The sequence below is a fragment of the Lolium rigidum genome, chromosome 3 (assembly GCF_022539505.1).
Source record: "Lolium rigidum isolate FL_2022 chromosome 3, APGP_CSIRO_Lrig_0.1, whole genome shotgun sequence".
Taxonomy (NCBI): Eukaryota; Viridiplantae; Streptophyta; class Magnoliopsida; order Poales; family Poaceae; genus Lolium; species Lolium rigidum.
In genome coordinates, this window is record NC_061510.1 from 49,375,990 (window position 1) to 49,401,888 (window position 25,899).

Sequence of the window (25,899 nt, forward strand, 5' to 3'; positions counted from 1 at the left end):
GTTCGCAGTCTCTAGTGCTGCATGTCGGGCCTGCCGCTGCTGCGGTCCCAGAGAAACCTTCCAGCCTCCTGGGCCGGATTGTCGAGCTAAAGCGCGAGGGGAAGGAACTGGGGCACCTTCTCCCCTATGCCCAGAAATGGAACGAAGCGGACATCTCCGCATCCACGAAGGGCTTGGGGAAGGATCGCCTTCCGGCGCCGGATCCCGCTGGGCCGCGGTCCACTGAAGAACACTTTATGCGGCTCAAGCGTGCCGTGAAGGAGTTCGACAGTGCGTGGTACGATGCCACCAGCAACGTCGTGGTAAGTTTCTCTAACCTTCTTGTAATTTTTTGCTGATGCCGGTTTGTCTCTTTCCGGATCTTGTCTATCCTCCCAGTCCCCGAGTTTCGTGTTGAGAACGTAGTTCTTAGCACGAAACTAAATTAGGAACGCGCGGAACCGGCATAGCCAGTCCCCGAGTTTCGGGTTAAGATCTTTGCTCTTAGCGTGAAACTTAACTAGAAACGCGCAAAACCGGCATAGCCAGTCCCCGAGTTTCGGGTTAAGATCTTTGTTTCTTTCTTTCTCACAATTATCTTCCTTTGAACAGAGCACCGCTGACGCCCGGAAGCAGCTCTTCGAGGAGCTTCTGTGGGAGCATCGGGATCTTGCCGAGGCCCACAGCCACTGCCAAGGTTTGTTTCCTTCCTTTTCTTCCGGTATCTTTTCACCGGAAAGTTTTCTTCCTTGATACTTACGCATCTTTTGTTCAACAGCCGTTCCGGAAGCTACCGCGTGGCCCTCAAGGTCCAGATTGCCGCGCTTCAAGGTATCACTCTTTCTTTTCCGGTTAACCCGTTCCTTTTTTCATTTTATCAGTTGCCACTCGCTAACACCCTTCTTTCCGGTACCTAGGCGAAAAAGAGCGGCTCATCAAGGAGCATCACGAGGCACTGGACGCCCAGAAGACCGCCTCGAGGGAGCTGAAGGAACAGGCTATGCAAGCCGTGCTCCAGCATGAGCAAGCCCTGAAGGATGCCCAGGCTGCAGCCGAGGCCAGGCTGGCGGAGGTCGTGGAGGATTCCACGAACTCCAACACGGTGCTGAGGACGGAGCTGGAGGAGGAACGGAAGGCGCGGAAGGCAGCGGAGCACCATATTGAGGTCATGACCACCGATCACAAAGAGTATGATCGGTTGGTTATGCAGATCGATGCGCTGGCTCTCCGTAAGTCCTTGTCTTGTCCCTTCTTTTGCTTATAAGCTTTCTCTTCTTGAAACTGCATCCGCGTTCCTTTTCCCTCCGGCAGACTTTTTCCGGTGTCTTGTGCTTATGCTCTTTCCTTCTTTCTGTAGAACACTTCCCGGACTCCCAGGCACACGCCGTGAAGAAGGTGATGGAGGACCGGGTGGCGCGGGAATTTCCCAATATGGACGCGCACTGGGACGGGTACGACTATCTGGTCGCCCTCTCTGCTCGAGTCCAACACATGCGCTCCGTGGACCGCACCCTTGTGGATTTACCGGATGCTGCCATCCAAATCTTCAAGGTGTTGTGGCCTGAGGAAGCCATGCCGGCCAACATCACCCTCACCGCCAACCGGCTGAAGGAGGCAGGGCGCCGGATTCGTGAGTGGCAATGCTCTGCAGCTCGCGCTGGAGCTGACACCGCGCTTCGCTCCGCGTGCTCCTGGTATCCGGAGCTGAATCTGGACGCACTTCAAGGCGTACGCGAGGATGCTCCTACCGACGTGGATCCGGTTCTTACCGCCAAGCGGCAGGATCGGGCCTACCGGCTTGCTGAGTATGCCGAAGTCCGCACCTTCATCCCTCCCCCTCCTGACGTTAAGGACTACCTCAGCGATGAGGAAGAAGAAGAGGGAGATGAAGACGAAGATGCCGAGGATGTGCCGCTGGAAGCTCCCGAGGCCAGCGCTGCTCCCCCTGAAGCCCCCGAGACCGGTGCTGCTCCACCTGATGCTCCCGTTGCCTGAACAACTTGTTTGCCCCTGCTTGCTTGATAACAGAATTGTTAAATTTGACCCCGGTATGCCGGGGTTTATGATGTAAGATAAAACTTATGCTTGTGGTTTGTGGTGCTACAATTTATGCCGGTGTCTTGCACACCGGTAACTTATTAAGTTATGTTGGTGTTCTACTTAGCACTTTGCTTATTGTTTCGATTTTTGTCTTGCACTGCAATGATTCCGAAATTGTTTCTGCATCCAATTCGATGCACACTTGGCTCTTTTGCTTTGGCTCTGCCTACCTTCTCTGGGCGTTTTTGGCGTATGAGCACAAAGTTCTTTCACCAAGCAAGCACTTTCTTGAACTTAGAAATAACTCGAAATTTTTGTAAAAAACCGGTATAACCGGGGTTAGTTAAACTTTTCCGGATTGTTCTTTCCCGCTCTCCCTCTTCGCAGTTCATGTGCTTATCCCCTACCGGTTTATCTTGCTTGCCATGAAGCCGGGTTGCGGACAGCAGCAGAGTCGAAGACTCCGGTAGGGTTTAGCACACTACTAAACCGGAAAGAAAAAACGTTCAATAAGCAACCGGTAAACTGAAAAAATAGACAAGTTACATGCAACCTTAGTGGGGTAGTCCCCGAGATTCATTCGAGGTTCCGACATCTTTTATTCATAGAAAATAAGGTACAAAAAGGAACTTCTTACACCACAACTTCAAGAGTAGAAAGGACGCAACAAAGCTACATTCCATGGACGCTTGGTCTCCTCTCCGGACCTGTCCGCCTTTCCTTTCTTCCACTCCTGTGCATCAATCAGGTAGTAGGCATCATTGTGGAGAGCCTTGCTCACAATGAAAGGCCCTTCCCATGGTGGGGAAAGCTTGTGCCGGCCCTCAGTGCGCTGCACTAGGCGTAGCACCAGGTCTCCTTCCCGGGACACTCTCGGGTTAACCTTCCGGCTGTGATAGCGTCTGAGGTTTTGCTGGTAAATGGCTGTTCTTGCCAAAGCCAATTCTCTTGCTTCTTCTAGCAAGTCCACATCGTTTTATCTTGCCTCCTTTACCTCTTCTTCGGTATAGAGTTGCACCCTTGGTGAATCATGGAGAATGTCGGTTGGTATGACCGCTTCTGCTCCATAAACCATGAAAAATGGAGTGTATCCGGTAGACCGGTTTGGAGTTGTTCTTATACTCCATAGTACTGATGGTAGCTCATCGAGCCAACACCCCGGCGATTTTTCCACCGCATCGATGAGTCTTGGTTTGATACCGGAAAGTACCAAAGCGTTTGTCCTTTCAACTTGGCCATTGCCCTGTGGGTGTGCAACTGAGCACAAATCCAACCGGATACTGTTGTCCTCACAAAATCTTTTGAACTCACCTTGAGCAAAGTTTGTGCCATTGTCAGTGATAATGCTATGTGGGTATCCATACCGTAAAATGACATCTTTTAGGAACTTCACCGCTGTGCGCCCATCACATTTTGCAATGGGTTTCACTTCTAGCCACTTGGTGAATTTGTCCACCATAACCAAGATGTGGGTCATGTTTCCCCTTGCTGTTTTGAATGGGCCAACCATGTCTAGGCACCAAACGGCAAACGGCCAAGTTAATGGTATTGTCTTTAAGCCTGAGGCTGGGGTATGATTTTGCTTGGCGTACCTCTGGCACCCATTGCATTTTCTTACCAGATCCTCCGCGTTTTCCAAAGCCGTTGGCCAATAGAACCCATGCCGGAAAACTTTTGCCACTAGGGCCCTTGACGAAGCATGGTGTCCACACTCCCCTCGGTGAATCTCCTCGAGCATTTCTTTTCCTTCTTCCGGTTCCACACATCTTTGGAGGACACCGGTAACACTTCTCTTGTACATCTCACCATTAATGATGGTGTAAGCTTTGGACCTCCTTTGGATCCTTCTTGATTCATTTTCGTCAACCGGCAAGGTGCCGTTGACCAGGAATTCCTTAATAGGTTTAACCCATGATGGTGTCTCCCGAACCAGGAACACCGGTACGTCTATGTCCATGCTATCCACCAGCATTGTTTCTTCCGGTACCGGCGCAGCAGTCGCCGATCTTACCGGAGCAGTCCCCGAGTTTACCGGAACAGTCCCCGGGTTTCCTTCGTCGATATCCATTGGTACAATGTGTGATTCCGGTACAAAAATTGATTCCGACTCTGGACTCGGCTTGATTGATGGTACTCTTAAGTGTGCCAAGGCTATTCCGGGAGGAATTTCTTGCCTGGATGAGCCCAGTTTGGACAAAGCATCCGCGGCTTCATTTTCCGCACGCGGTACATGGTGAAACTCACACCCTTCGAAGAAGCCGGCAATCTTTTGCACGTGAAACCGGTACGAGGCCATGTTGGCATCTTTTGCGTCCCAATCTCCGGAACATTGTTGTACCACAAGATCTGAGTCTCCATAGCAAATGATCCGGTGTGCACCGATTTCTTTTGCGACCTTAAGCCCATGGATCAAAGCCTCGTATTCAGCGACATTGTTTGATGCCCTGAAATGTACTTGTAAAACATACCGGAGATGATCTCCCTTTGGTGAGGTTAGTACCACACCAGCACCTAGACCCTCTTTGAGCTTGGATCCGTCAAAGTGCATCTTCCAGTATTCCATTCTTTGATCCGGGGGCTTGTACTGCATTTCCGCCCAATCAACCAAGAAATCAGCTAAAGCTTGCGATTTGATGGCGTCTCTTCTTTCATACACCGGTACATATGGCGATATCTGTATCGCCCATTTTGCAATCCTGCCGCTAGCATCTTTGTTGCACATGATATCGGAGATGGGTGCTTCACTCACCACCTTCATAGGATGTTCCTCAAAGTAGTGTTTGAGCTTTGTGGCGGCCATGAACACGCCATAGGTCATTTTCTGGAAGTGCGGGTAGTTTTGCTTTGAGAGGGAGAGCACCTCGCTTGGGTAGTATACCGGCCTCTGGACGGTTTTTCCTTCCTCTTCTCTTTCTACCACCACAACAACACTCACGACCCGGTTGGTTGCTGCTATGTATAGCAACATGGGCTCTCTTTCCAACGGCGAGGCCAATATCGGCGCGGTGGCTAGCATTGTTTTCAGTTCTTTAAACGCCGCGTCTGCCTGAGGGGTCCAGACGAACTTATCGGATTTTTTCATCAAAGCATAAAGCGGCAAGGCCTTTTCTCCTAACCTGCTTATGAACCGGCTTAACGATGCTAAGCTTCCGGTAAACTTTTGCACGTCCTTAAGATCTTGCGGTATCGTCATTCTCTCAATTGCCCGGATCTTTACCGGATTGACCTCGATGCCTCGACTTGAGACGAGAAAACCCAGCACCTTGCCGGCAGGGACACCGAAGGTACATTTTGCCGGATTGAGTTTCATCCGGAACCTTCTTAAATTATCAAACGTTTGCCGGATATCGTTAATTAGGGTATCTTTTATCTTAGTTTTTACCACAATGTCATCCACATACACCTGCACATTCTTTCCAATTTGATCAAACAAGCATTTTTGCATACAGCGCTGGTACGTTGCACCAGCGTTGCGCAAACCAAAAGGCATAGTGATATAGCAATAAGCCCCGTGCGGGGTAATGAATGCAGTTTTTATTTGATCTTCCTTTTTCAAGGGGATTTGGTGGAAACCGGAATAAGCATCCAGGAAAGACAACAACTCACACCCGGCAGTGGAATCAATCACTTGATCGATCCGTGGTAGAGGAAAGGGATCTCTTGGGCAAGCCTTGTTGAGGTTGGTGTAGTCGATGCACATGCGCCACACCTTTGGAGCTTTTGCCTCCAGGTTCTCATCTTTCTTCTTTTCGACCATCACCGGATTGGCCAGCCACTCAGTATGCGTGACTTCCACAATGAAACCGGCAACTAACAGCTTCGTTACTTCTTCTCCAATAATCTTCCTCCTATCTTCAGCGAACCGGCGCAGTGGTTGTCGCACCGGCTTGGCATCCTTCCGGACGTTCAGAGAGTGCTCAGCCAGCTCCCTCGGAACACCTACCAGGTCATCAGTAGACCAGGAAAAGATATTCCGATTCTCACGGAGGAAGCTGACGAGCGCGCTTTCCTATGCTTCACTGAGGCCGGCACCGATGCGAACGGTACGCTCAGGGAAAGCCGGGTCCAGCACTATGTCCTTTGTTTCCTTTGTCGGCTTGAACGCTGGAGCGCTCAGACTTGCACTCATTGCCGCTAAGCTCAGTTGTGAAGACTGAGCCAGCGCAACTGCGGTTTGCATCCTCCTTTTTTCCTCCGCGATCACCAGCGATTCAGCTAGGTTTGATCCGGCAGAAGCTGTTTCCAGCGAGACTTTGTAGTTCCCCACCACAGTTAAGGGTCGACGAGGCGCCGGCATCTTCATCTTGAGATACGCCGTGTGGGTCGAGGCCATGAAGGCCGCCAGTGCCGGCCTCCCCAGCAGTGCATGGTAGGACTATCTAGGTCCACCACCTCGAACTCAACGTTTTCAACCCGGCAATTGTCACGTCCTCCAAACGACACATCCACCCGGACTTTTCCAACCGGTGCGCAGGACAAACCCGGAACGATTCCGTGGAATGTTGTATGAGTTGGCTGGAGCATGTTCTCTGTTATGCCCAGCGTATGCATGGTGTGCCGGTACATTATGTTTATGCTGCTCCCATTGTCTATCAGCACCTTGCTGAACTTGACGCGAGTCGTTGGCCCCTTCATGATTGGGTCCACCACGAGAGCATAGCCACCCGGATTCGGCATGATTTTGGGGTGGTCCCGGTATGACCACGTGAGTTCCTGATCTGACCACAGCATGTATTTTGGCACTGCCGGCATCACCGCATTCACCTCCATGGAACGACGGCGCAGGCTTTGCTTATCTGTCGGCTCGGTGACGAACACGACAGAGCACACATCTGGATCTTCATAAACATTCCGGCCCAAAGGTGCCGGTGGAGGTGGTTGGCCGTGGCCCTCTCCCACCTGATTGACTTGCTGATACTGCTGCTGCCTGTTTGGCTGAGGCTGTACCGGTAAAGCGTTTGCCCCAGTAAGCGGTGGTGGTGGTGGTAGATGTTGCTGACGCGGCATATCTTGTGGTGGTGGCATCATTGCATTGCCCCCTTGTCCTTGGGTGTCTTTTACCGCTCCCTTTTGCATCAAGTACTTGGTCCAGGTGCAATCTTTTGTCAAGTGGTTTGACGGGTGAGCCGGATTCGGCGTGTGCCACCGGCAAGGTTGGTCCATGGCGGCTTCCATGATGTATTTTGCGGGTTCTTGCCAATTCTTTTTCTGGCCCCAGGGTTTCTTTTCGACCCATTGCTTCTTAGGACCTGCCCATGGCTGCGATCCGGTTCTCTGCCTCTGGCTGCCGCTGGCATCAGAGTTTTCTTGCACGGCAGCAACTTGCTACGAACCGTACCTTCGATCTGGGAAATCTTCCCTCCTTTTGTTGTTCCGGTTATCCCGGTATTGCTGCTGAGGCGGGTTTGATTGTTCCGGCTCAGCTTGTATCGCCGGTTGCATTGGGTCTCCCAACGCATAGTTTTCCGCCACACGCATCATTTCCGCCAACGTTGTTGGCATGTTTCTCTGCAGCCTTTGCCACAATGGCGAACCTCGCCGGCATCCTTGGCTAAACCAAGCAATGGCCTGCGCCTCTATCACTCCTTCACAAGAGTTTCTGGTGGAGTTCCACCGGGTCAGGTAATCCCGGTCTGTTTCTTGCGGGCGCTGCACGCACAAAGCGAGCTGCTGAGGCCTGTTTGGCCTTCTCTGGTGCTGCTGAAGTTGCTCACAAAAGCTTCCTCAAAGTCCAACCAGCCATTTATGCTTCCTTCCGGCAAGTTGTTCAGCCAGATTCTTGCCGGTCCTACCAGAAACGTTGGCACGATTCTCACGGCCCAACGCCGGTTTCCTCCTCCGGCTATACAACCTCCGCCACCAGCGACGTATACCGCGGTTACATAATCCGCGAGCCAGTCTTCCGGCTTAGTGGTGCCATCGTATGTTTTGGTGTCACGGGGCAACTAAAAGTTGCGAACCGGTGGTTGCTCTTTCATGATCCTTGGGCCAAAGCACTTTGGACCCGGAGGACCCTCTGCCTCAATCATTTCAGACAGGTACACTCTGTCCAGACGGTGCCTCGCATCCCGTTCCGGCAAGTTTCTTTCTCCCAAGCGTTCTCCCAAAGGGTTCCGGTAAGCGGTGAGTCTTGTTGAATCAGCTTCATCGTAACGTTCCGGTACCGCGGCCCTCGCCTGCCGGTACCTTGGTGGAGGCATGTCCTCATCATCATACGCTGCCCTTGCAGCCGGATAGTTTTTCCCGGTTTCATGTCTACTGGCATGATTGTTTCCGGCATAGCCTCCTTTGGCGTAGCCTCGATCTGCCCCTTGGCTTTTTCTACCGGCATCGTGTTGCCCGGCTTGTTGTTTACCGGCAAGGACCGGATCGTACACAGTCATCTGCTGTGCGTTCACCTCTTTTTCTCTTCTTCTGTCCGGATGGGGGGACGAGGCCTGCCCATGGGACTTGCTTCCGGCATTCTTTGTCGAACGCGCGGATTTTGAGGCCACAGCCTTGTTCAGCTTAGCCAGTTGCTCAGCATTCTGCTGTTCGATAGTGTCTAGCAGCTCTCTAACACGCTCTTGCTGTTTTGCCAGAGCATCTCCGGTAAGCGAGTCACACATCTCTACAGCAGCCTTAGCAGCTTTTATGGTTTTATCCGGGCTACTGTATTTAGGTTTCTCTACAATGCTAGCAGATGCAGAGGTACTCTTGCCGGTAAGAACTTCCTTACGCAAATCCTGATCTAGATTGCGAGCCTTAAGCCGGTTCTCCGGTATCCTAGCAGCATGAGCGCTAACAGAAGCAAAGCCATGGGCAGCGTTGTACTCACGTAGGGTTAGGTTCAGCTCGCGCCGCGCCCGGACGATGTCGGCGCCGTTCGCGAGCAGCTTCTGGCGTTGCGCCTCCAGCTCCGCCTGAGCCGCTGTCGGGTCGATGTTCTGCGCGATGGGCGTTGCCAGCACGTTCATCGCCGCGTGGAGAGGTGTTGCCGGTGGTGCGGAAGACGCTCCCGGCGCGCCGGTGTCGCGCTCCAGCGGTGGCTTGGTCGCACGGGTCGAAGCCGCACGACCAGCACCTTCATCCGCAACCTCCTTGCCCGCGCCGGCCACGCCAGCCATCATTACCTCGACGCTGCTGACGGCGCGGCCAGCACAGAGCCACCTTGGCGGGTCCGGTGCCACCAGCACCGGCGAGAGGCGCTGGCGCACGGGGACGGTGCAGAAGTAGACGCGGTGGCTGCCGAACTCGATGATGCGGCCGTTCTTGGGGAAGATGCCGCCGTTGGCGAAGCAGCCTGCGTTGTCGTTGATGAAGTCGATGGAGTAGAAGCGCTGGACGAGCGCAGACACTGTCCGCTCGCCGGCGACCTCGAGGATGCCCGCCCGAATGTGTACTCCAGCAAGCGCCACTTCATGCCCCACGGTGGGTGCCAACTGTCGTCGTGGTGAACGGACAGATGCCATAGGATGGCTTAAGTTGGGGCCGAATGGACGCAAGAGGATTCGGGGGAGGGTTCGTGATTAGACGGGATGAACTTCCGAATGGTTTCCTCAAGAACTTAGCCAAGGCTAGAGGTTGAAGAAGAAAGACATAAGGAAGAACTCGCTCTAGATCATCTTCTTTATTGATCTCAACAGGTTACAAGTTTCTCAGTACAAGTGTTCTTCTAAACCTAGCTCTCTTCGTGCGTGCCCGTGAGAAGGGCTGCCCCCTCTCCTTATATAGGGGAGAGGGTGGCTTACAAGGCAAGAAACCCTAATGGCATCTTTGACTAGACAAACTACTTTATAAAGCTACTTTAATCATAGATGACGCCGCAGTCCTCTTTAATCGGGGATGCCGACGTCCTCCGGCTTCTTTGACCGTCATCCTTCTCTTTATCGTCAGCCCTTCGTTTAAAGCTACTTTGCTTAGCTCATCTTTGTCCTCTAGCTCTGGAGCGAATCTTTGACCAGTCCTGCTGACATGCTCTTCTTTCCAGTAGCCCGGTATCTTCTTTACCCGGTTCCGGCATACCCCTCTTAGGGATACCGGCTTAGCCTCACTTAGCTAATTTCTTATCTCTATGTTCCGGTACGAACATTAAACCGGTATCATGATGGCTCAAACCATCCGGTTTGGCATGCCTTTGGCATATCGGGGGTCATCCCCCCAACAGGATTACTTGAATCACTTGACTTTGAGTCACTTGATAGATGCGAAGCATGTCTAATGGGAAAATGACTAAGACTCCATTTTCTGGTATGATGGAGCGAGCTACTGACTTATTGGAAATCATACATACCGATGTGTGCGGACCAATGAGTGTAGCATCGCGTGGTGGTTATCGTTATGTTCTAACCTTCACAGATGATCTGAGTAGATATGGGTATATCTATTTCATGAAACATAAATCCGAAACTTTCGAGAAGTTTAAGGAATTCCAAAGTGAAGTAGAAAATCAACGTAACAAGAAGATTAAATTTCTACGGTCTGATCGCGGAGGTGAATATCTGAGTTATGAGTTTGGCATGCATTTAAAGAAATGCGGAATACTTTCACAATTGACACCGCCGGGAACACCACAGCAAAACGGTGTGTCCGAATGTCGTAATCGAACTCTCTTAGATATGGTTCGTTCTATGATGTCTCTTACTGATTTTCCGTTATCATTTTGGAGTTATGCATTAGAGACAGCCGCATTCACTTTAAATAGAGCACCATCAAAATCCATAGAAACGACACCGTATGAATTATGGTTTAATAAGAAACCTAAGCTGTCGTTCCTTAAAGTTTGGGGTTGCGAATCCTATGTAAAGAAGTTACAACCGGACAAGCTAGAACCCAAAGCGGAGAAATGCGTCTTCATAGAATACCCTAAGGAAACTATAGGGTACACTTTCTATCACAGATCCGAAGGCAAAATCTTTGTTGCTAAGAACGGAACCTTTCTTGAGAAAGAATTTCTCACTAAAGAAGTGACTGGAAGAAAAGTAGAACTCAATGAGATTGATGAATCTTTACTCGTTGATCAGAGTAGCGCAGTACCGGAAGCTGTTCCTGTACCGCCTACACCGGTAACAGAGGAAGCTAATGATAATGATCATGAAACTTCGAACGAGGAAACTACTGAACCTCGCAGATCGACAAGGGAACGTGCCACTCCTGATTGGTATGATCCTTGTATAAATGTCATGATTGTGGACAACAATGATGAGGACCCTGCGACGTATGAAGAAGCGATGATGAGCCCAGATTCCAACAAATGGCAAGAAGCCATGAAATCCGAAATGGGATCCATGTATGATAACAAAGTGTGGACTTTGGTAGACTTACCTGATAGCCGCAAGGCTGTCGAGAATAAATGGATCTTCAAGAGAAAAACAGATGTTGATGGTAATATTACTATCTATAAAGCTCGACTTGTCGCAAAGGGTTTCCGACAAATTCAAGGAGTTGACTACGATGAGAGTTTCTCACCTGTAGCGAAGCTAAAGTCTGTGAGGATTTTGTTAGCAATAGCTGCATTTTTCGATTATGAGATTTGGCAGATGGATGTCAAAACGGCGTTCCTTAATGGAGACATTGAGGAAGAGTTGTATATGGTACAACCCAAAGGTTTTGTCGATCCTAAAAATGCCGACAAAGTATGTAAACTTCAGCGTTCAATTTATGGACTGAAGCAAGCATCGAGAAGTTGGAACCGACGCTTTGATAAGGTGATCAAAGACTTCGGGTTTATACAGTGTCATGGAGAGGCCTGTATTTACAAGAAAGTGAGTGGGAGCTTGATACGTCTCCGACGTATCGATAATTTCTTATGTTCCATGCCACATTATTGATGATATCTACATATTTTATGCACACTTTATGTCATATTTATGCGTTTTCCGGAACTAACCTATTGACGAGATGCCGAAAGGCCAGTTGTTGTTTTCTGCTGTTTTTGGTTTCAGAAATCCTAGTAAGGAAATATTTTCGGAATCGGACGAAATCAACTCCGGAGATCTTATAATTCCAGGAAGCTTCCAGAGCACCGGAGAAAAGTCAGAGGGGAGTCAAGGGGGCCCCACCCCACAGGGCGGCGCGGCCCAGGGGGGGCGCGCCCCCCTATCATCTGGGCACCCCGTGGCCCCTCCGACTCCGCCTCTCCGCCTATCTAATCGTCCCTGACCTAAAAACCTCGACTAGTTCGACGAAACCAGAGAAAACCATCCAGAGCCGCCGCCATCGCGAAACTCCAATTCGGGGGACATAAGTCTCTGTTCCGGCACGCCGCCGGCACGGGGAATTGCCCCCGGAGTCATCTCCACCGCCGTCTCCACCGCCATCTTCACCGCCATCGCTGTCTCCATGATGAGGAGGGAGTAATTCACCCCGAGGCTGAGGGCTCCGCTGTAGCTATGTGGTTAATCTCTCTCCCATGTACTTCAATACAATAATCTCATGAGCTGCTTTACATGATTGAGATTCATATGAGTTTTGTATCACTATTCATCTATGTGCTACTCTAGTGATGTTATTAAAGTAGTTTATTCCTCCTGCACGGTGTAATGTGGACAGTGTGTGCATCGTGTAGTACTTGGCGTATGCTATGATCGTGATCTCTTGTAGATTGTGAAGTTAACTATTACTATGATGGTATTGATGTGATCTATTTGGTTATGTTGATCTATCTTGCGCTCTAACGTTATCTAAATATGAACATTGAATATTGTGGAGCTTGTTAACTCCGGCATTGAGGGTTCGTGTAATCCTACACAATGGTGTTCATCATCCAACAAGAGAGTGTAGAGTCTAGCATCTGTCTATTTATTTATGTGATCAATGTTGAGAGTGTCCACTAGTGAAAGTATGATCCCTAGGCCTTGTTCCTAAATACTGCTATCGCTGTTTGTTTACTCGTTTTATCGTATCCGTACTTGCTCGCAATATTACCACCATCCATCACACGCCAGTCCTGGGCAAAGCACTTTTCCGGTGCTCGTTGCTACTGCTCATATTTATTCATACCACCTGTATTTCACTATCTCTTCGCCGAACTAGTGCACCTATTAGGTGTGTTGGGGACACAAGAGACTTCTTGCTTTGTGGTTGCGGGGTTGCATGAGAGGGATATCTTTGACCTCTTCCTCCCCGAGTTCGATAAACCTTGGGTGATCCACTTAAGGGAAACTTGCTGCTGTTCTACAAACCTCTCGCTCTTGGAGGCCCAACACTGTCTACAAGAATAGAAGCTCCCGTAGACATCAAGCACTTTTCTGGCGCCGTTGCCGGGGAGGAAAGGTAAAAGGCACTCATACTTCGGTTCCAGGTAACAGTACTTTTCTGGCACCATTGTGTTTGTGCTTGAAGCTATTTCCTTTAGATCCTGCAATTGCATCTTTTTGTTTCTTGTTTTACACTAGTAAGGCATAATGGAATACAACTATGAGCTTTTTAATTTATTTCCTAAGTTAAGACATGAATTGTGTGATGCGAAAATTAAAGAACCTATGGAGCCTCAATTGCATGCTAGTAGCAATGTTATTAGTATGAACGCAATCACTGCTAATGCTATGGATAAGTCTAAGCTTGGGGAAGCTAGTTTATATAAAAATAATCTTTTTTTCTCCTCATCTTTGGAAGAAATATTTTGCTCTGATAATGCTTTATCTCCCATATGCGATAACTCTAATGATGCTTGTGATATTTTAAATCCACCTACTGCAAGTACTTCTTTCAAGATACCCACGAAAATTATTGAACGTGTTATTGATAACCGCTATAAAGGGGATGGAACTGTCCATCCTGGAGATCATTTACTGTTTTTGCATGAATTATGAGGGTTATTCAAGTGTGCAGGTATCTCTATGGATGAAGTGAGGAAGAATCTATTCTCTGTTTCGTTGTCTAGTAAAGCGGCGCATTGGTATAAATTGTTGGAGAATAGTCATTCTCTTAGTTGGGAGGAAATTGCATCTCTCTTTTATTCTAAATTTTATCCTCCTCATGAAGTGCATATTGATAGGAATTATATTTATAACTTTTATCCTCGTGATGGAGAGAGTATTTCTCAAGCGTGGGGGAGATTGAAGTCACTAATGCTCAAATGTCCCATTCACGAGCTCCCCCGTAATGTTATTGTTAACAATTTTTATGCGAGGCTTTCAGGACAACACAAGGACTATCTGGATGCCTGTTCGGAGGGATCTTTCACAAGCAAGGAGGTTGAAGCTAGGTGGGATCTTCTTGATCGGATTAAGGAGAACGCTGAAGGATGGGAGAACAATGAAGGTAAAGAGTCAGGTATAAATTATGATTATGAATGCATTAAAGCTTTTATGGATACCGATAAATTTCGAAATATGAGTGCTACTTATGGTCTTGACTCTCAAGTTGCTGCAAATCTTTATAAAGCCTTTGCTTCTCATTTTGAATTACCTAAAAAGAATTTTGATAAGTATCATGAACCTTTTAAAGAGGCTTGCATGAAGAATGAAATTGTTGTTAATGATTGCAATAAGCATGCTCAAACTCCTAAGAATGCTATTTCCTATAAGCATGTTAATTTTTGTGGAATGCATAGACCTTGTGGAATTAATCAAATCAAAGATGAATATTGTATCCATCATATTAATGAAAAAACTAGAAAGTGGTTTAGGGCTCTAGATGATCTTGGTAAATAAGTTTGTGCCCTCTATCCTTTTATTTGTGAAGTTTGCCATGAAGTGGGTCATTTTAATTTTCAATGCTCCTCCAATGATAATTTGAACCCAATGAGTGCTGCAAATTTGTATTGTGATGATGAAATTACTCCTAATCAGCATGATGAACTCACTTTATTCTTGTGGTGTGAAGAGTTATCAAGGAAAATTTCTTTATTAGATATTAATGACCTTGATATTGATGATGTCCTGCATGGGTGTTTTTCTCATTGCATTGATAATAGCCATACAAATACTTACATACAAAATATTTTAGAAGATGACACCTTGCCAAAATATGATAGGACCGCTGTGTGTTTTGAACTAATTAATGAAAAGGAGGAATCCTCCCAAGTTTCTTCTATTGTTTCTGAAAGTAAATCAGGTTATGCGGACAATACACCCTTCAAGCCTCTTCCTCCTAAAGAAGGGAACGAGGAGAAGGAAGAGAAGAAGAAGAAGAAGAAGAAGAAGAAGAAGAAGAAGAAGAAGAAGAAGAAGAAGAAGAAGAAGAAGAAGAAGAAGAAGAAGAAGGGAACGAAGAAGAAGAAGAAGAGGGAGAATAAAAATAAAGAGGTAACGGCATATCCCCGCGTGAATGAGATAACGCTAGGTAACCGTAAGTATGTTGCTCCTAATGATTATTATGATAATGAATCTGAATACGATGATCTTCATATGCTCTTTACATACATTAGTGATCATGATTTGAATGAGCACACTACTTTTGATATTGCAAATCTCTGGGAAACTAATTCTGAAAATGATGATGATAATAATTTTCATAGTGTCAGTGCTATCCATGCTTCCTCCCATAATGATATAGAAAGCTCTAAGCTTGGGGAAGAGGTGTTTGAAAATCCTTTTGCTACTGATCATTATGTGTTTGATACATCTCCTTCTAATAACAATGATGGTATGGACACGGATAAACCGATCGTGAAAGATAACTATTCTATTTCTTATGATGACACCGTGCCTCCGACCTTTGATGATTATTATAAAGAATGCTATGATATAGGTTATAACTATCCTTATGAAACTTGTCATAGTCATGATTGGATTACCAAAAACAATTCCCTTAATATGCAACTTGTTTACCATGTTCAAATTCTTGATAATAATCTTGCTCCAATTACTATTAATGAGAAGAACTCTTATTATGCCAAAATTAATGATACTTCTATGCATATGAACCGTGATAATAATGTTTTAAGTAATGGGTATATTGTGGATTTCATCAATGATGCTACTGAAAGTTATTATGAGAGAGGGAAATATGGTTATATGCATCTTAATAATATTAAGTTTCCCCTCTTTATGTTGAGAATCTTGAAGTTACTCGTATTTTATCCTCTTATGCTTGTCACTTTGTTCTTCATGAATTCATCTGTGTACAAGATTCCTTTGCATAGGAAGCATGTTAGACTTAACTGTGTTTTGAAATTGCTTCTTGATGCTCTCTTTTGCTTCAAATACTATTTCTTGCGAGTGCATCATTAAAACTGCTGAGCCCATCTTAACGGCTATAAAGAAAGAACTTCTTGGGAGATAACCCATGTGTTATTTTGCTACAGTACCTTTGTTTTATATTTGTGTCTTGGAAGTTGTTACTACTGTAGCAACCTCTCCTTATCTTATTTTATTGCATTGTTGTGCCAAGTAAAGTCGTTGATAGTAAGGTTCATACTAGATTTGGATTACTACGCAGAAACAGATTTCTTTGCTGTCACGAATCTGGGCAAAATTCTCTGTAGGTAACTCAGAAAATTATGCCAATTTACGTGAGTGATCCTCAGATATGTACGCAACTTTCATTCAATTTTAGCATTTTCATTTGAACAAGTCTGGTGCCCCTTTAAAATTCGTCTTTACGGACTGTTCTGTTTTTGACAGATTCTGCCTTTTATTTCGCATTGCTTCTTTTGCTATGTGGGATGGATTTCTTTGTTCCATTGACTTCCAGTAGCTTTGAGCAATGTCCAGAAGTGTTAAGAATGATTATGTCACCTCTGAACGTGTATATTTTGATTGTGCACTAACCCTCTAATGAGTTGTTTTGAGTTTGGTGTGGAGGAAGTTTTCAAGGATCAAGAGAGGGACATGATACAACATGATCAAGGAGAGTGAAAGCTCTAAGCTTGGGGATGCCCCGGTGGTTCACCCCTGCATATATCAAGAATACTCAAGAGTCTAAGCTTGGGGATGCCCAAGGCATCCCCTTCTTCATCGACAACATTATCAGGTTCCTCCCCTGAAACTATATTTTTATTCCGTCACATCTTATGTGCTTTACTTGGAGCGTCTGTATGTATCTTGTTTTTGTTTTTGTTTGAATAAATGCTTGTGTGGGAGAGAGACACGCTCCGCTGGTTCATATGAACACATGTGTTCTTAGCTTTTAATTTTCATGGCGAAGGTTGAAACTGCTTCGTTAATTGTTATATGGTTGGAAACAGAAAATGCTACATGTAGTAATTGGTATGATGTCTTGGATAATGTGATACTTGGCAATTGTTGTGCTCATGCTTAAGCTCTTGCATCATATACTTTGCACCTATTAGTGAAGAATACATAAAGCATGCTAAAATTTGGTTTGCATATTTGGTCTCTCTAAAGTCTATATAATTTCTAGTATTGAGTTTGAACAACAAGGAAGACGGTGTAGAGTCTTATAATGTTTAAAATATGTCTTTTATGTGAGTTTTGCTGCACCGGTTCATCCTTGTGTTTGTTTCAAATAGCCTTGCTAGCCTAAGCCTTGTATCGAGAGGGAATACTTCTCATGCATCCAAAACCCTTGAGCCAACCACTATGCCATTTGTGTCCACCATACCTACCTACTACATGGTATTTCTCCGCCATTCCAAAGTAAATTGCTTGAGTGCTACCTTTAAATTTCTATCCTCTATCTTTGCAATATATAGCTAATGGGACAAATAGCCTAAAAATTATTGTGGTATTGAATATGTACTTATGCATTTTATTTCTTATAAGTTGCTTGTTGTGCGATAACCATGTTTCTGGGGACGCCATCAACTACTCTTTGTTGAATATCATGTGAGTTGCTATGCATGTCCGTCTTGTCTGAAGTAAGGGAGATTTACCACTTATTTAATGGTTAGAGCACTACTAGAAAAAAGCTTACCGCCGGCGCACTAGAAAGGCTTACCGCCGGCACCTTTGCATTCGCCGGCGATCATCTCGCCGGTGGTAAGTGGTTACCGCCGGCACCTTCCGTTTCGCCTGCGGTAACGTGACATTATCACCGGCACTTTCTTGTATTCGCCGGCGGTACTTGTTACCCCTGGCGCCTAGCCTATTCACCAGCAGTACCTTGAACTACCCCTGGCACACAGGCCAATTCGCCAATTCGCCAGCGGTAAGTTTGTACAGTATTAAAAAAACAGTAGATCCACACAGTCAACGTAAAGGCAAGTTGTCTCTTTATTTTATTTATAAACAGAACACGTATTATATTACAACGCATAATCATTGGAATGAGTTTCTCTATATCTGCACAAGCTTCTTCCAAAGTTTCCCTGGAGGCTCCCTCTGCTGCAACTCTCCGACCTCCAAATAACCAGCAGGAAGACTCCTGTTGATGCAACCTTGATTAGAATGATTAAACAACACCAAATCACATGCTGGAGGAATCATCACAAGCAAAACAACATCTCCGTATAAATCTGATTGAAAAGCATGCATAATTACAGAAAACCCAAAAAAAATGAGGGGATTTCGTTGCTGTTTGCCACTAGATTAATAAGAAATCTCAAGATCAAATGCAAGCACTATATTAACTGTTTTCCTGACTCGAGTTTTCGACAAATATTCGGAGCAATAACTACAGATCTAGCTAAGACATGACAAGTAAGGTGCACCACTTATTAAAGAATGAATCACATACTGTAAAGTGTGAAACATCTGTACCAATTAATAGACATTAGACAACGAGTTTCCATGTACAAAAGAATTGAATAGAAAGAAGAAGTCACTGCCAGGCATATATGCATTAATTATTATTCATAAATAAGCATGATTCGTAGGGAGATCTGGCAATATTCGAGAGTGACTAGGAAGAGATCTAGCTGCAAATAAAGTGGAAAAAAAATAACCATGGATACTATAGCATATCTTCTTGAACTCAACAGCAAATGTGAAAAACAGATCAAGTGTAGTGGTATTTTCTTCTAACTATAGCATATAAGGACGACATCAACGGAATCTAACCAAACCGGATCAAACCAAAAAAAGGAAATTGGCGAGCTCGCCTTGCAGATCACGCGCTACTCCAGACATCTGTTCTGAATTATTTTACAGTTCATGTCCGTGTTGCTTAGAGAAACTTCAGCTGCTCTTTGCAGAAGCATCTGAAGCAGGTTTCCCTTCTCAAGTTACACGGCAAATAACTCTGGAGACCGATAATCTCCTCTGGTTGGTCGAGATATTGGTTAACCACCGAATTTGCGATGATTTCGTGGTCATGCGGGCAAACCAAAGTGAGCTTGCCTCATTACATGCAAAATTGCATGTTGCCTCTCGCCACACAGTTAGCTCTATCACAGCAAGGCTTTTTGTTGGCATTGGAAGAGGAGAAATGCTTCCGTCTAAGGACACTCGTCTTCTTCTCCTGCAAGTCAGGCTGCAGGCACTCATCGATGACTACTCATGGCTACAATGCAGCTGTCGGTCATTTGATAGGAAGCTCGTTGAGGAAGGGATTGGGCAGACACTCCTGACACTTCCTTTGGAAGACCAGCGGTCTATACTACTGTCATGGCTTGGGAGGTTCTTGAAATTAGGCGATAACTGTCCGAATTTACAGAGGGCGTTTGAAGTGTGGTGGAGAAGGACTTTCGTCAGGCCTTATGTCAGTCAGGCAAGGTAACACTGGTAGAAAAATAGCCTTTAGTCGCGGTTCGCAACTGCCTTTAGTCGCGGTTGCGCAACCGCGACAAATTAAGCGCGACTAAAGGCCTCCCCTTTAGTCGCGGTTGCTTACGAACCGCGACTAAAGGCCCGTCCACGTGGGCGGCTACCGTGCGCCTGGGCGAAGGACCTTTAGTCGCGGTTGGTGTCCCCAACCGGGACTAAAGGCTATTTCGTTAATTTTTTTTAATTCATTTGGGTTTCTAATTTTTTTTCACTCCGTTTTTTTTTTCTATTTTTTTCAGAATTTCTATTATTTCAGTTATTTGCATAGCTTAGTCTCTATCTCTAACTACACTTATCTCTAGTCAAATTACTTACTCGTGGTCAAACTTCCCGCTCGGTCACCCATCTTCCCACTACTCCACTTCTAGCACGCTTAACTTCCGAGTTCCATTCCGTCCCGCATCCAAGTGCGACGCGCACATGTATGTGATAATAGTATCATATCAATCCTATTAACATGTTGGTCGATGTCACATTTTTTTATTGTTTGAATTTCAAATAATCTTTTTCATAAACAAAAATAATGATGTAATGATAATCATGAATAAAGAAATAAACATTAACTTTTTAATTTTTATTTATTTTAATTTTTTTAATATTTTTTTCCAAAACCTAAAAATTTGAAAATCTAAAATTTGGGTAATAGTAATAGTAATCTTTATGCTGGATGCAATTATTAATTTTATTTTTTTGAAAAATTTTAAAAATATAAAATCCATAATTTACAGCAGAAACTAAAATCTTCCTGCTTTCGTATTTTCATTTGGAATTTTGAGAATCTAAAAATTGGCTAACCGGGTAAACCCCGGTGAATTCGGATGTAACTTTTTCCCAGGATTTTTTTGATATATTATACGTTTTTTTCCGACGTCGTATGCAAAAGTTATTGCGGTTTTACCATTTTTTAAACTTTTTTTGCAAAAAAAGTGAAAATTCGAATTTCTTAATTTCTCCGAATAGTAGGTTGCATAACATACAAGAATCTGAAAACAAATTTTTTTTTGAATTTTCTATCATTTTCCGCCGGCCGCATCCCTCCATAGCCCTTTAGTCCCGGTTGATGTCCCCAACCGGGACTAAAGGGGTACCCTTTCGTCGCGGATGGAGCATTAGTCGCGGGTCGCTTCCCGAACCGCGACTAAAGCCCCCTTTAGTCGCGGTTCGAATATTTCCGGGACTAATGAGGGTGGACGGAAGCCTCTTTTTCTACTAGTGTAACGTGCTATGATCAAACACAAATTCATCTTGAAATCATAGGGAAGAGTAGTGATTGACACATTGTGCCCATAGATTCTTTCGGAGATTGCCGTGGTCAATCTGATAGTGGACTACCTGAAACCCGGTGAGAATCTAGGTGGCTAGCTTTTTTCTTATCATGTAAATGTCGATGGCACCAGAAATTTGTATAGTCGAATCAGCTGTCGAGCAAAGGAAGGACGGAGAGGAATCCAGAAGCTGGTACCTTTGAATCCGATGCCGACAAGATCCTTCACGGGGGCGTCTTTAGGACGAACGGCTCGACCTCCTGCGTCCCAGCCCGCGGCTGCGTGCTGCACTGTCCGCACCGCGCGCCGTCGAATCGACGCACGCGGCGTCGACGAGCAGGCGAGTCGCGCCACCATGGCAACTCTGGCGAGTCGCGCCACGCGGTGGGGAAGGGGGCGAGCCTGGCGACGCCCGAGATCGTCTTCTGCGACCAGATCCGGTGAGCAGGCGGCGAAAGGGCGCCGAAGGAAAGGAGGGGATCCTGAGGATGGGAGAAGGGGCTTTGGCGTCCCGGCGGCACGAACTTGGTCGAAGGAAAGGAGGGGATCCTGAGGATGCGGGGAAGGGGATGCGCCCGCGGTGAGGCGGGCTCGGTGGGTGGCCGTCGCCGCCATGTCTGGGTGGGGAAGAAATGTGGATGTAGGGTTTTCTTTCTGTGTAGGGTGCGGGGTGGAGAAATCCAAGATGACCAAATACCCCGGCGAAAACGAAACAGGAACGCCGGCGGTAATTTCGGCCCAACTGGCTCACAACAGCCCACTTTATCCCTGGCACGTGTAAATCGATTTCGCCGGCGGTAGTTAATTTACCCCCGGCATCTTCGAGACAAACTCGCCGGCGGTAAGGGGAAGCCCATCCAGGTGCTCTTAGCCCACCTTACCCCTGGCTGTTCCAATCCCTATTCGCCGGTGGTAACTGCCCTATCCCCGGTGACCTGAAACCAACTCGCCGGCGGTAGCGTGAGGCGACCCTGGAAGGCCTTACCGCCGGCATCTTGCAATCCTACTTGTCGGCGGTAAGAAGTGCGGCTATAAGCCTTTTCCTAGTAGTGGAGCATGCATATTGTTAGAGAAGAACATTGGGCCGCTAACTAAAGCCATGAATCATGGTGGAAGTTTCAGTTTTGGACATATATCCTCAATCTCATATGAGAAAATTAATTATTGTTGAATGCTTATGCATAAAAGAGGAGTCCATTATCTGTTGTCTATGTTGTCCCGGTATGGATGTCTAAGTTGAGAATAATCAATAGCGAGAAATCCAATGCGACCTTTCTCCTTAGACCTTTGTACAGGCGGCATAGAGGTACCCCTTTGTGACACTTGGTTAAAACATGTGCATTGCGATAATCCCGGTAATCCAAGCTAATTAGGACAAGGTGCGGGCACTATTAGTATACTATGCATGAGGCTTGCAACTTGTAAGATATAATTTACATGACAGATATGCTTTATTACTACCGTTGACAAAATTGTTTCTTGTTTTCAAAAACCAAAGCTCTAGCACAAATATAGAAATCAATGCTTCCCTCTGCGAAGGGCCTTTCTTTTACTTTTTATGTTCAGTCAGTTCACCTATTTCTCTCCATCTCAAGAAGCAAACACTTGTGTGAACTGTGCATTGATTCTTACATACTTGCATATTGCACTTGTTATATTACCTTACATTGACAATATCCATGAGATATACATGTTACAAGTTGAAAGCAACCGCTGAAACTTAATCTTCCATTGTGTTGCTTCAATACCTTTACTATGAAATTATTGCTTTATGAGTTAACTCTTATGCAAGACTTATTGATGCTTGTCTTGAAAGTACTATTCATGAAAAGTCTTTGCTGTATGATTCATTTGTTTACTCATGTCATTACCATTGTTTTGATCGCTGCATTCATTACATATGTTTACAATAGTATGATCAAGGTTATGATGGCATGTCACTCCGGAAATTATCTTTGTTATCGTTTACCTGCTCGGGACGAGCAGAAACTAAGCTTGGGGATGCTGATACGTCTCCGACGTATCGATAATTTCTTATGTTCCATGCCACATTATTGATAATATCTACATATTTTATGCACACTTTATGTCATATTTATGCGTTTTCCGGAACTAACCTATTGACGAGATACCGAAAGGCCGATTCTGTCGTTTTTCGCTGTTTTTGGTTTCAGAAATCCTAGTAAGGAAATATTTTCGGAATCGGACGAAATCAACTCCGGAGATCTTATAATTCCAGGAAGCTTCCAGAGCACCGGAGAGAAGTCAGAGGGGAGTCAGGGGGGCCCCACCCCACAGGGCGGCGCGGCCCAGGGGGGGCGCGCCCCCTATCATCTGGGCACCCCGTGGCCCCTCCGACTCCGCCTCTCCGCCTATTTAATCGTCCCTGACCTAAAAACCTCGACCAGTTCGACGAAACCAGAGAAAACCATCCAGAGCCGCCGCCATCGCGAAACTCCAATTCGGGGGACAGAAGTCTCTGTTCCGGCACGCCGCCGGGACGGGGAATTGCCCCGGAGTCATCTCCACCGCCGTCTCCACTGCCATCGCTGTCTCCATGATGAGGAGGGAGTAATTCACCCCCGAGGCTGAGGGCTCCGCTGTAGCTATGTGGTTAATCTCTCTCCCATGTACTTCAATACAATAATCTCATGAGGTGCTTTACATGATTGAGATTCATATGAGTTTTGTATCACTATTCATCTATGTGCTACTCTAGTGATGTTATTAAAGTAGTTTATTCCTCCTGCACGGTGTAATGTGGACAGTGTGTGCATCGTGTAGTACTTGGCGTATGCTATGATCGTGATCTCTTGTAGATTGTGAAGTTAACTATTACTATGATGGTATTGATGTGATCTATTTGGTTATGTTGATCTATCTTGCGCTCTAAGGTTATCTAAATATGAACATTGAATATTGTGGAGCTTGTTAACTCCGGCATTGAGGGTTCGTGTAATCCTACACAATGGTGTTCATCATCCAACAAGAGAGTGTAGAGTCTAGCATCTATCTATTTATTTATGTGATCAATGTTGAGAGTGTCCACTAGTGAAAGTATGATCCCTAGGCCTTGTTCCTAAATACTGCTATCGCTGTTTGTTTACTGTTTTACTGTATCTGTATTGCCTGCAATATTACCACCATCCATCACACGCCAGTCCTGGGCAAAGCACTTTTCTGGTGCTGTTGCTACTGCTCATATTTATTCATACCACCTGTATTTCACTATCTCTTCGCCGAACTAGTGCACATATTAGGTGTGTTGGGGACACAAGAGACTTCTTGCTTTGTGGTTGCAGGGTTGCATGAGAGGGATATCTTTGACCTCTTCCTCCCTGAGTTCGATAAACCTTGGGTGATCCACTTAAGGGAAACTTGCTGCTGTTCTACAAACCTCTGCTCTTGGAGGCCCAACACTGTCTACAAGAATAGAAGCTCCCGTAGACATCAGAGCTCTGTAGCATTCCTGATACTATATGTAGATGACATATTATTGATTGGGAATGATATAGAACTATTAAGAGTGTAAAAGGTTATTTGAATAATAGTTTTCCGATGAAAGGCCTTGGTGAAGCATCGTATATATTAGGCATCAAGATTTATAAAGATAGATCAAGACGCCTAATAGGGCTATCACAGAGTACATACCTGGACAAGATTCTAAAGAAGTTTAGAATGGACGAAAGTAAGAAAGGGTTCTTACCTATGTTACCAGGCAAGGTCTTGAGTAAGACTCAAGGACCGGCTATGGCAGAAGAAAGAGAAAGGATGAATCAGATCCCCTATGCCTCGGCAGTAGGCTCTATCATGTATGCCATGCTATGTACTAGACCGGATATAGCACATTATGTTAGTTTGACTAGCAGATATCAAAGTGATCCAGGAATGGAACACTGGACAACGGTCAAGAATATCCTGAAGTACTTGAAAAGAACTAAGGATATGTTTCTTTGTTATGGAGGTGACCAAGAGCTCGTTGTAACAAGTTACACCGATGCAAGTTGGAACACTGATCCTGATGACTCTAAGTCACAGTCTGGGTACGTGTTTATATTGAATGGTGCTGCAGTAAGCTAGGCAAGCTCGAAGCAGTGCACGGTGGCGAAATCTTCAACAGAATCAGAGTATATAGCGGCTTCAGAGGCTTCATCGAAGCGGTATGGATGAAGAGGTTCATTGTAGAGCTCGGTGTGGTTCCTAGTGCATTGGACCCACTAGTCATCTACTCGTGACAACATGGGTGCCATCGCCAATGCACAAGAACCAAGGTCACACAAGAGGCTGAAGCATATCAAGCTGCGTTATCACTCGATTCGCGAGTACATCGAAGATGGAGAAGTAAAGATTTGCAAAGTACACACCGATCCGAATGTAGCGGATCCGTTGACTAAAGCTCTCCCTAGGGCAAAGCATGACCAACACCCGAATGCCATGGGTGTTAGGTACCTTACAATGTAATCTAGATTATTGACTCTAGTGCAAGTGGGAGACTCGTTGGAGATATGCCCAAGAGGCAATAATAAAAGTGGTTATTATATATCTTTATGTTTATGATAAATGTTTATATACCATGCTATAATTGTATTAACCGAAACATTGATACATGTGTGCTATGTAAACAACAAAGAGTCCCTAGTATGCCTCTTAACTAGCTTGTTGATTAATGGATGATTAGTTTCATAATCATGAACATTGGATGTTATTAATAACAAGGTTATATCATTATAAGAATGATGTAATGGACACAGCCAATTAAGCGTAGCATAAGATCACATCATTAAGTTATTTGCTATAAGCTTTCGATACATAGTTACCTAGTCCTTATGACCATGAGATCATGTAAATCACTTATACCGGAAAGGTACTTTGATTACATCAAACGCCACTGCGTAAATGGGTGGTTATAAAGGTGGGATTAAGTATCCGGAAAGTATGAGTTGAGGCATATGGATCAACCGTGGGATTTGTCCATCCCGATGACGGATAGATATACTCTGGGCCCTCTCGGTGGAATGTCGTCT

The 25,899-nt window shown here is 45.7% G+C and overlaps 1 protein-coding gene across 1 annotated transcript; it reads left to right on the forward strand.

Moving 5' to 3' along the window:
* Positions 1-282: 282 nt before the first annotated feature.
* On the forward strand, positions 283-19,563 carry LOC124694809 (BTB/POZ domain-containing protein At3g50780-like). The gene is made up of 4 exons (XM_047227751.1): positions 283-302; positions 758-810; positions 897-1,041; positions 18,996-19,563. The coding sequence occupies exons 1-4, from the start codon at positions 283-285 to the stop codon at positions 19,561-19,563; spliced, it is 786 nt and encodes a 261-aa protein (XP_047083707.1).
* The last annotated feature ends 6,336 nt before the right edge of the window (positions 19,564-25,899 follow it).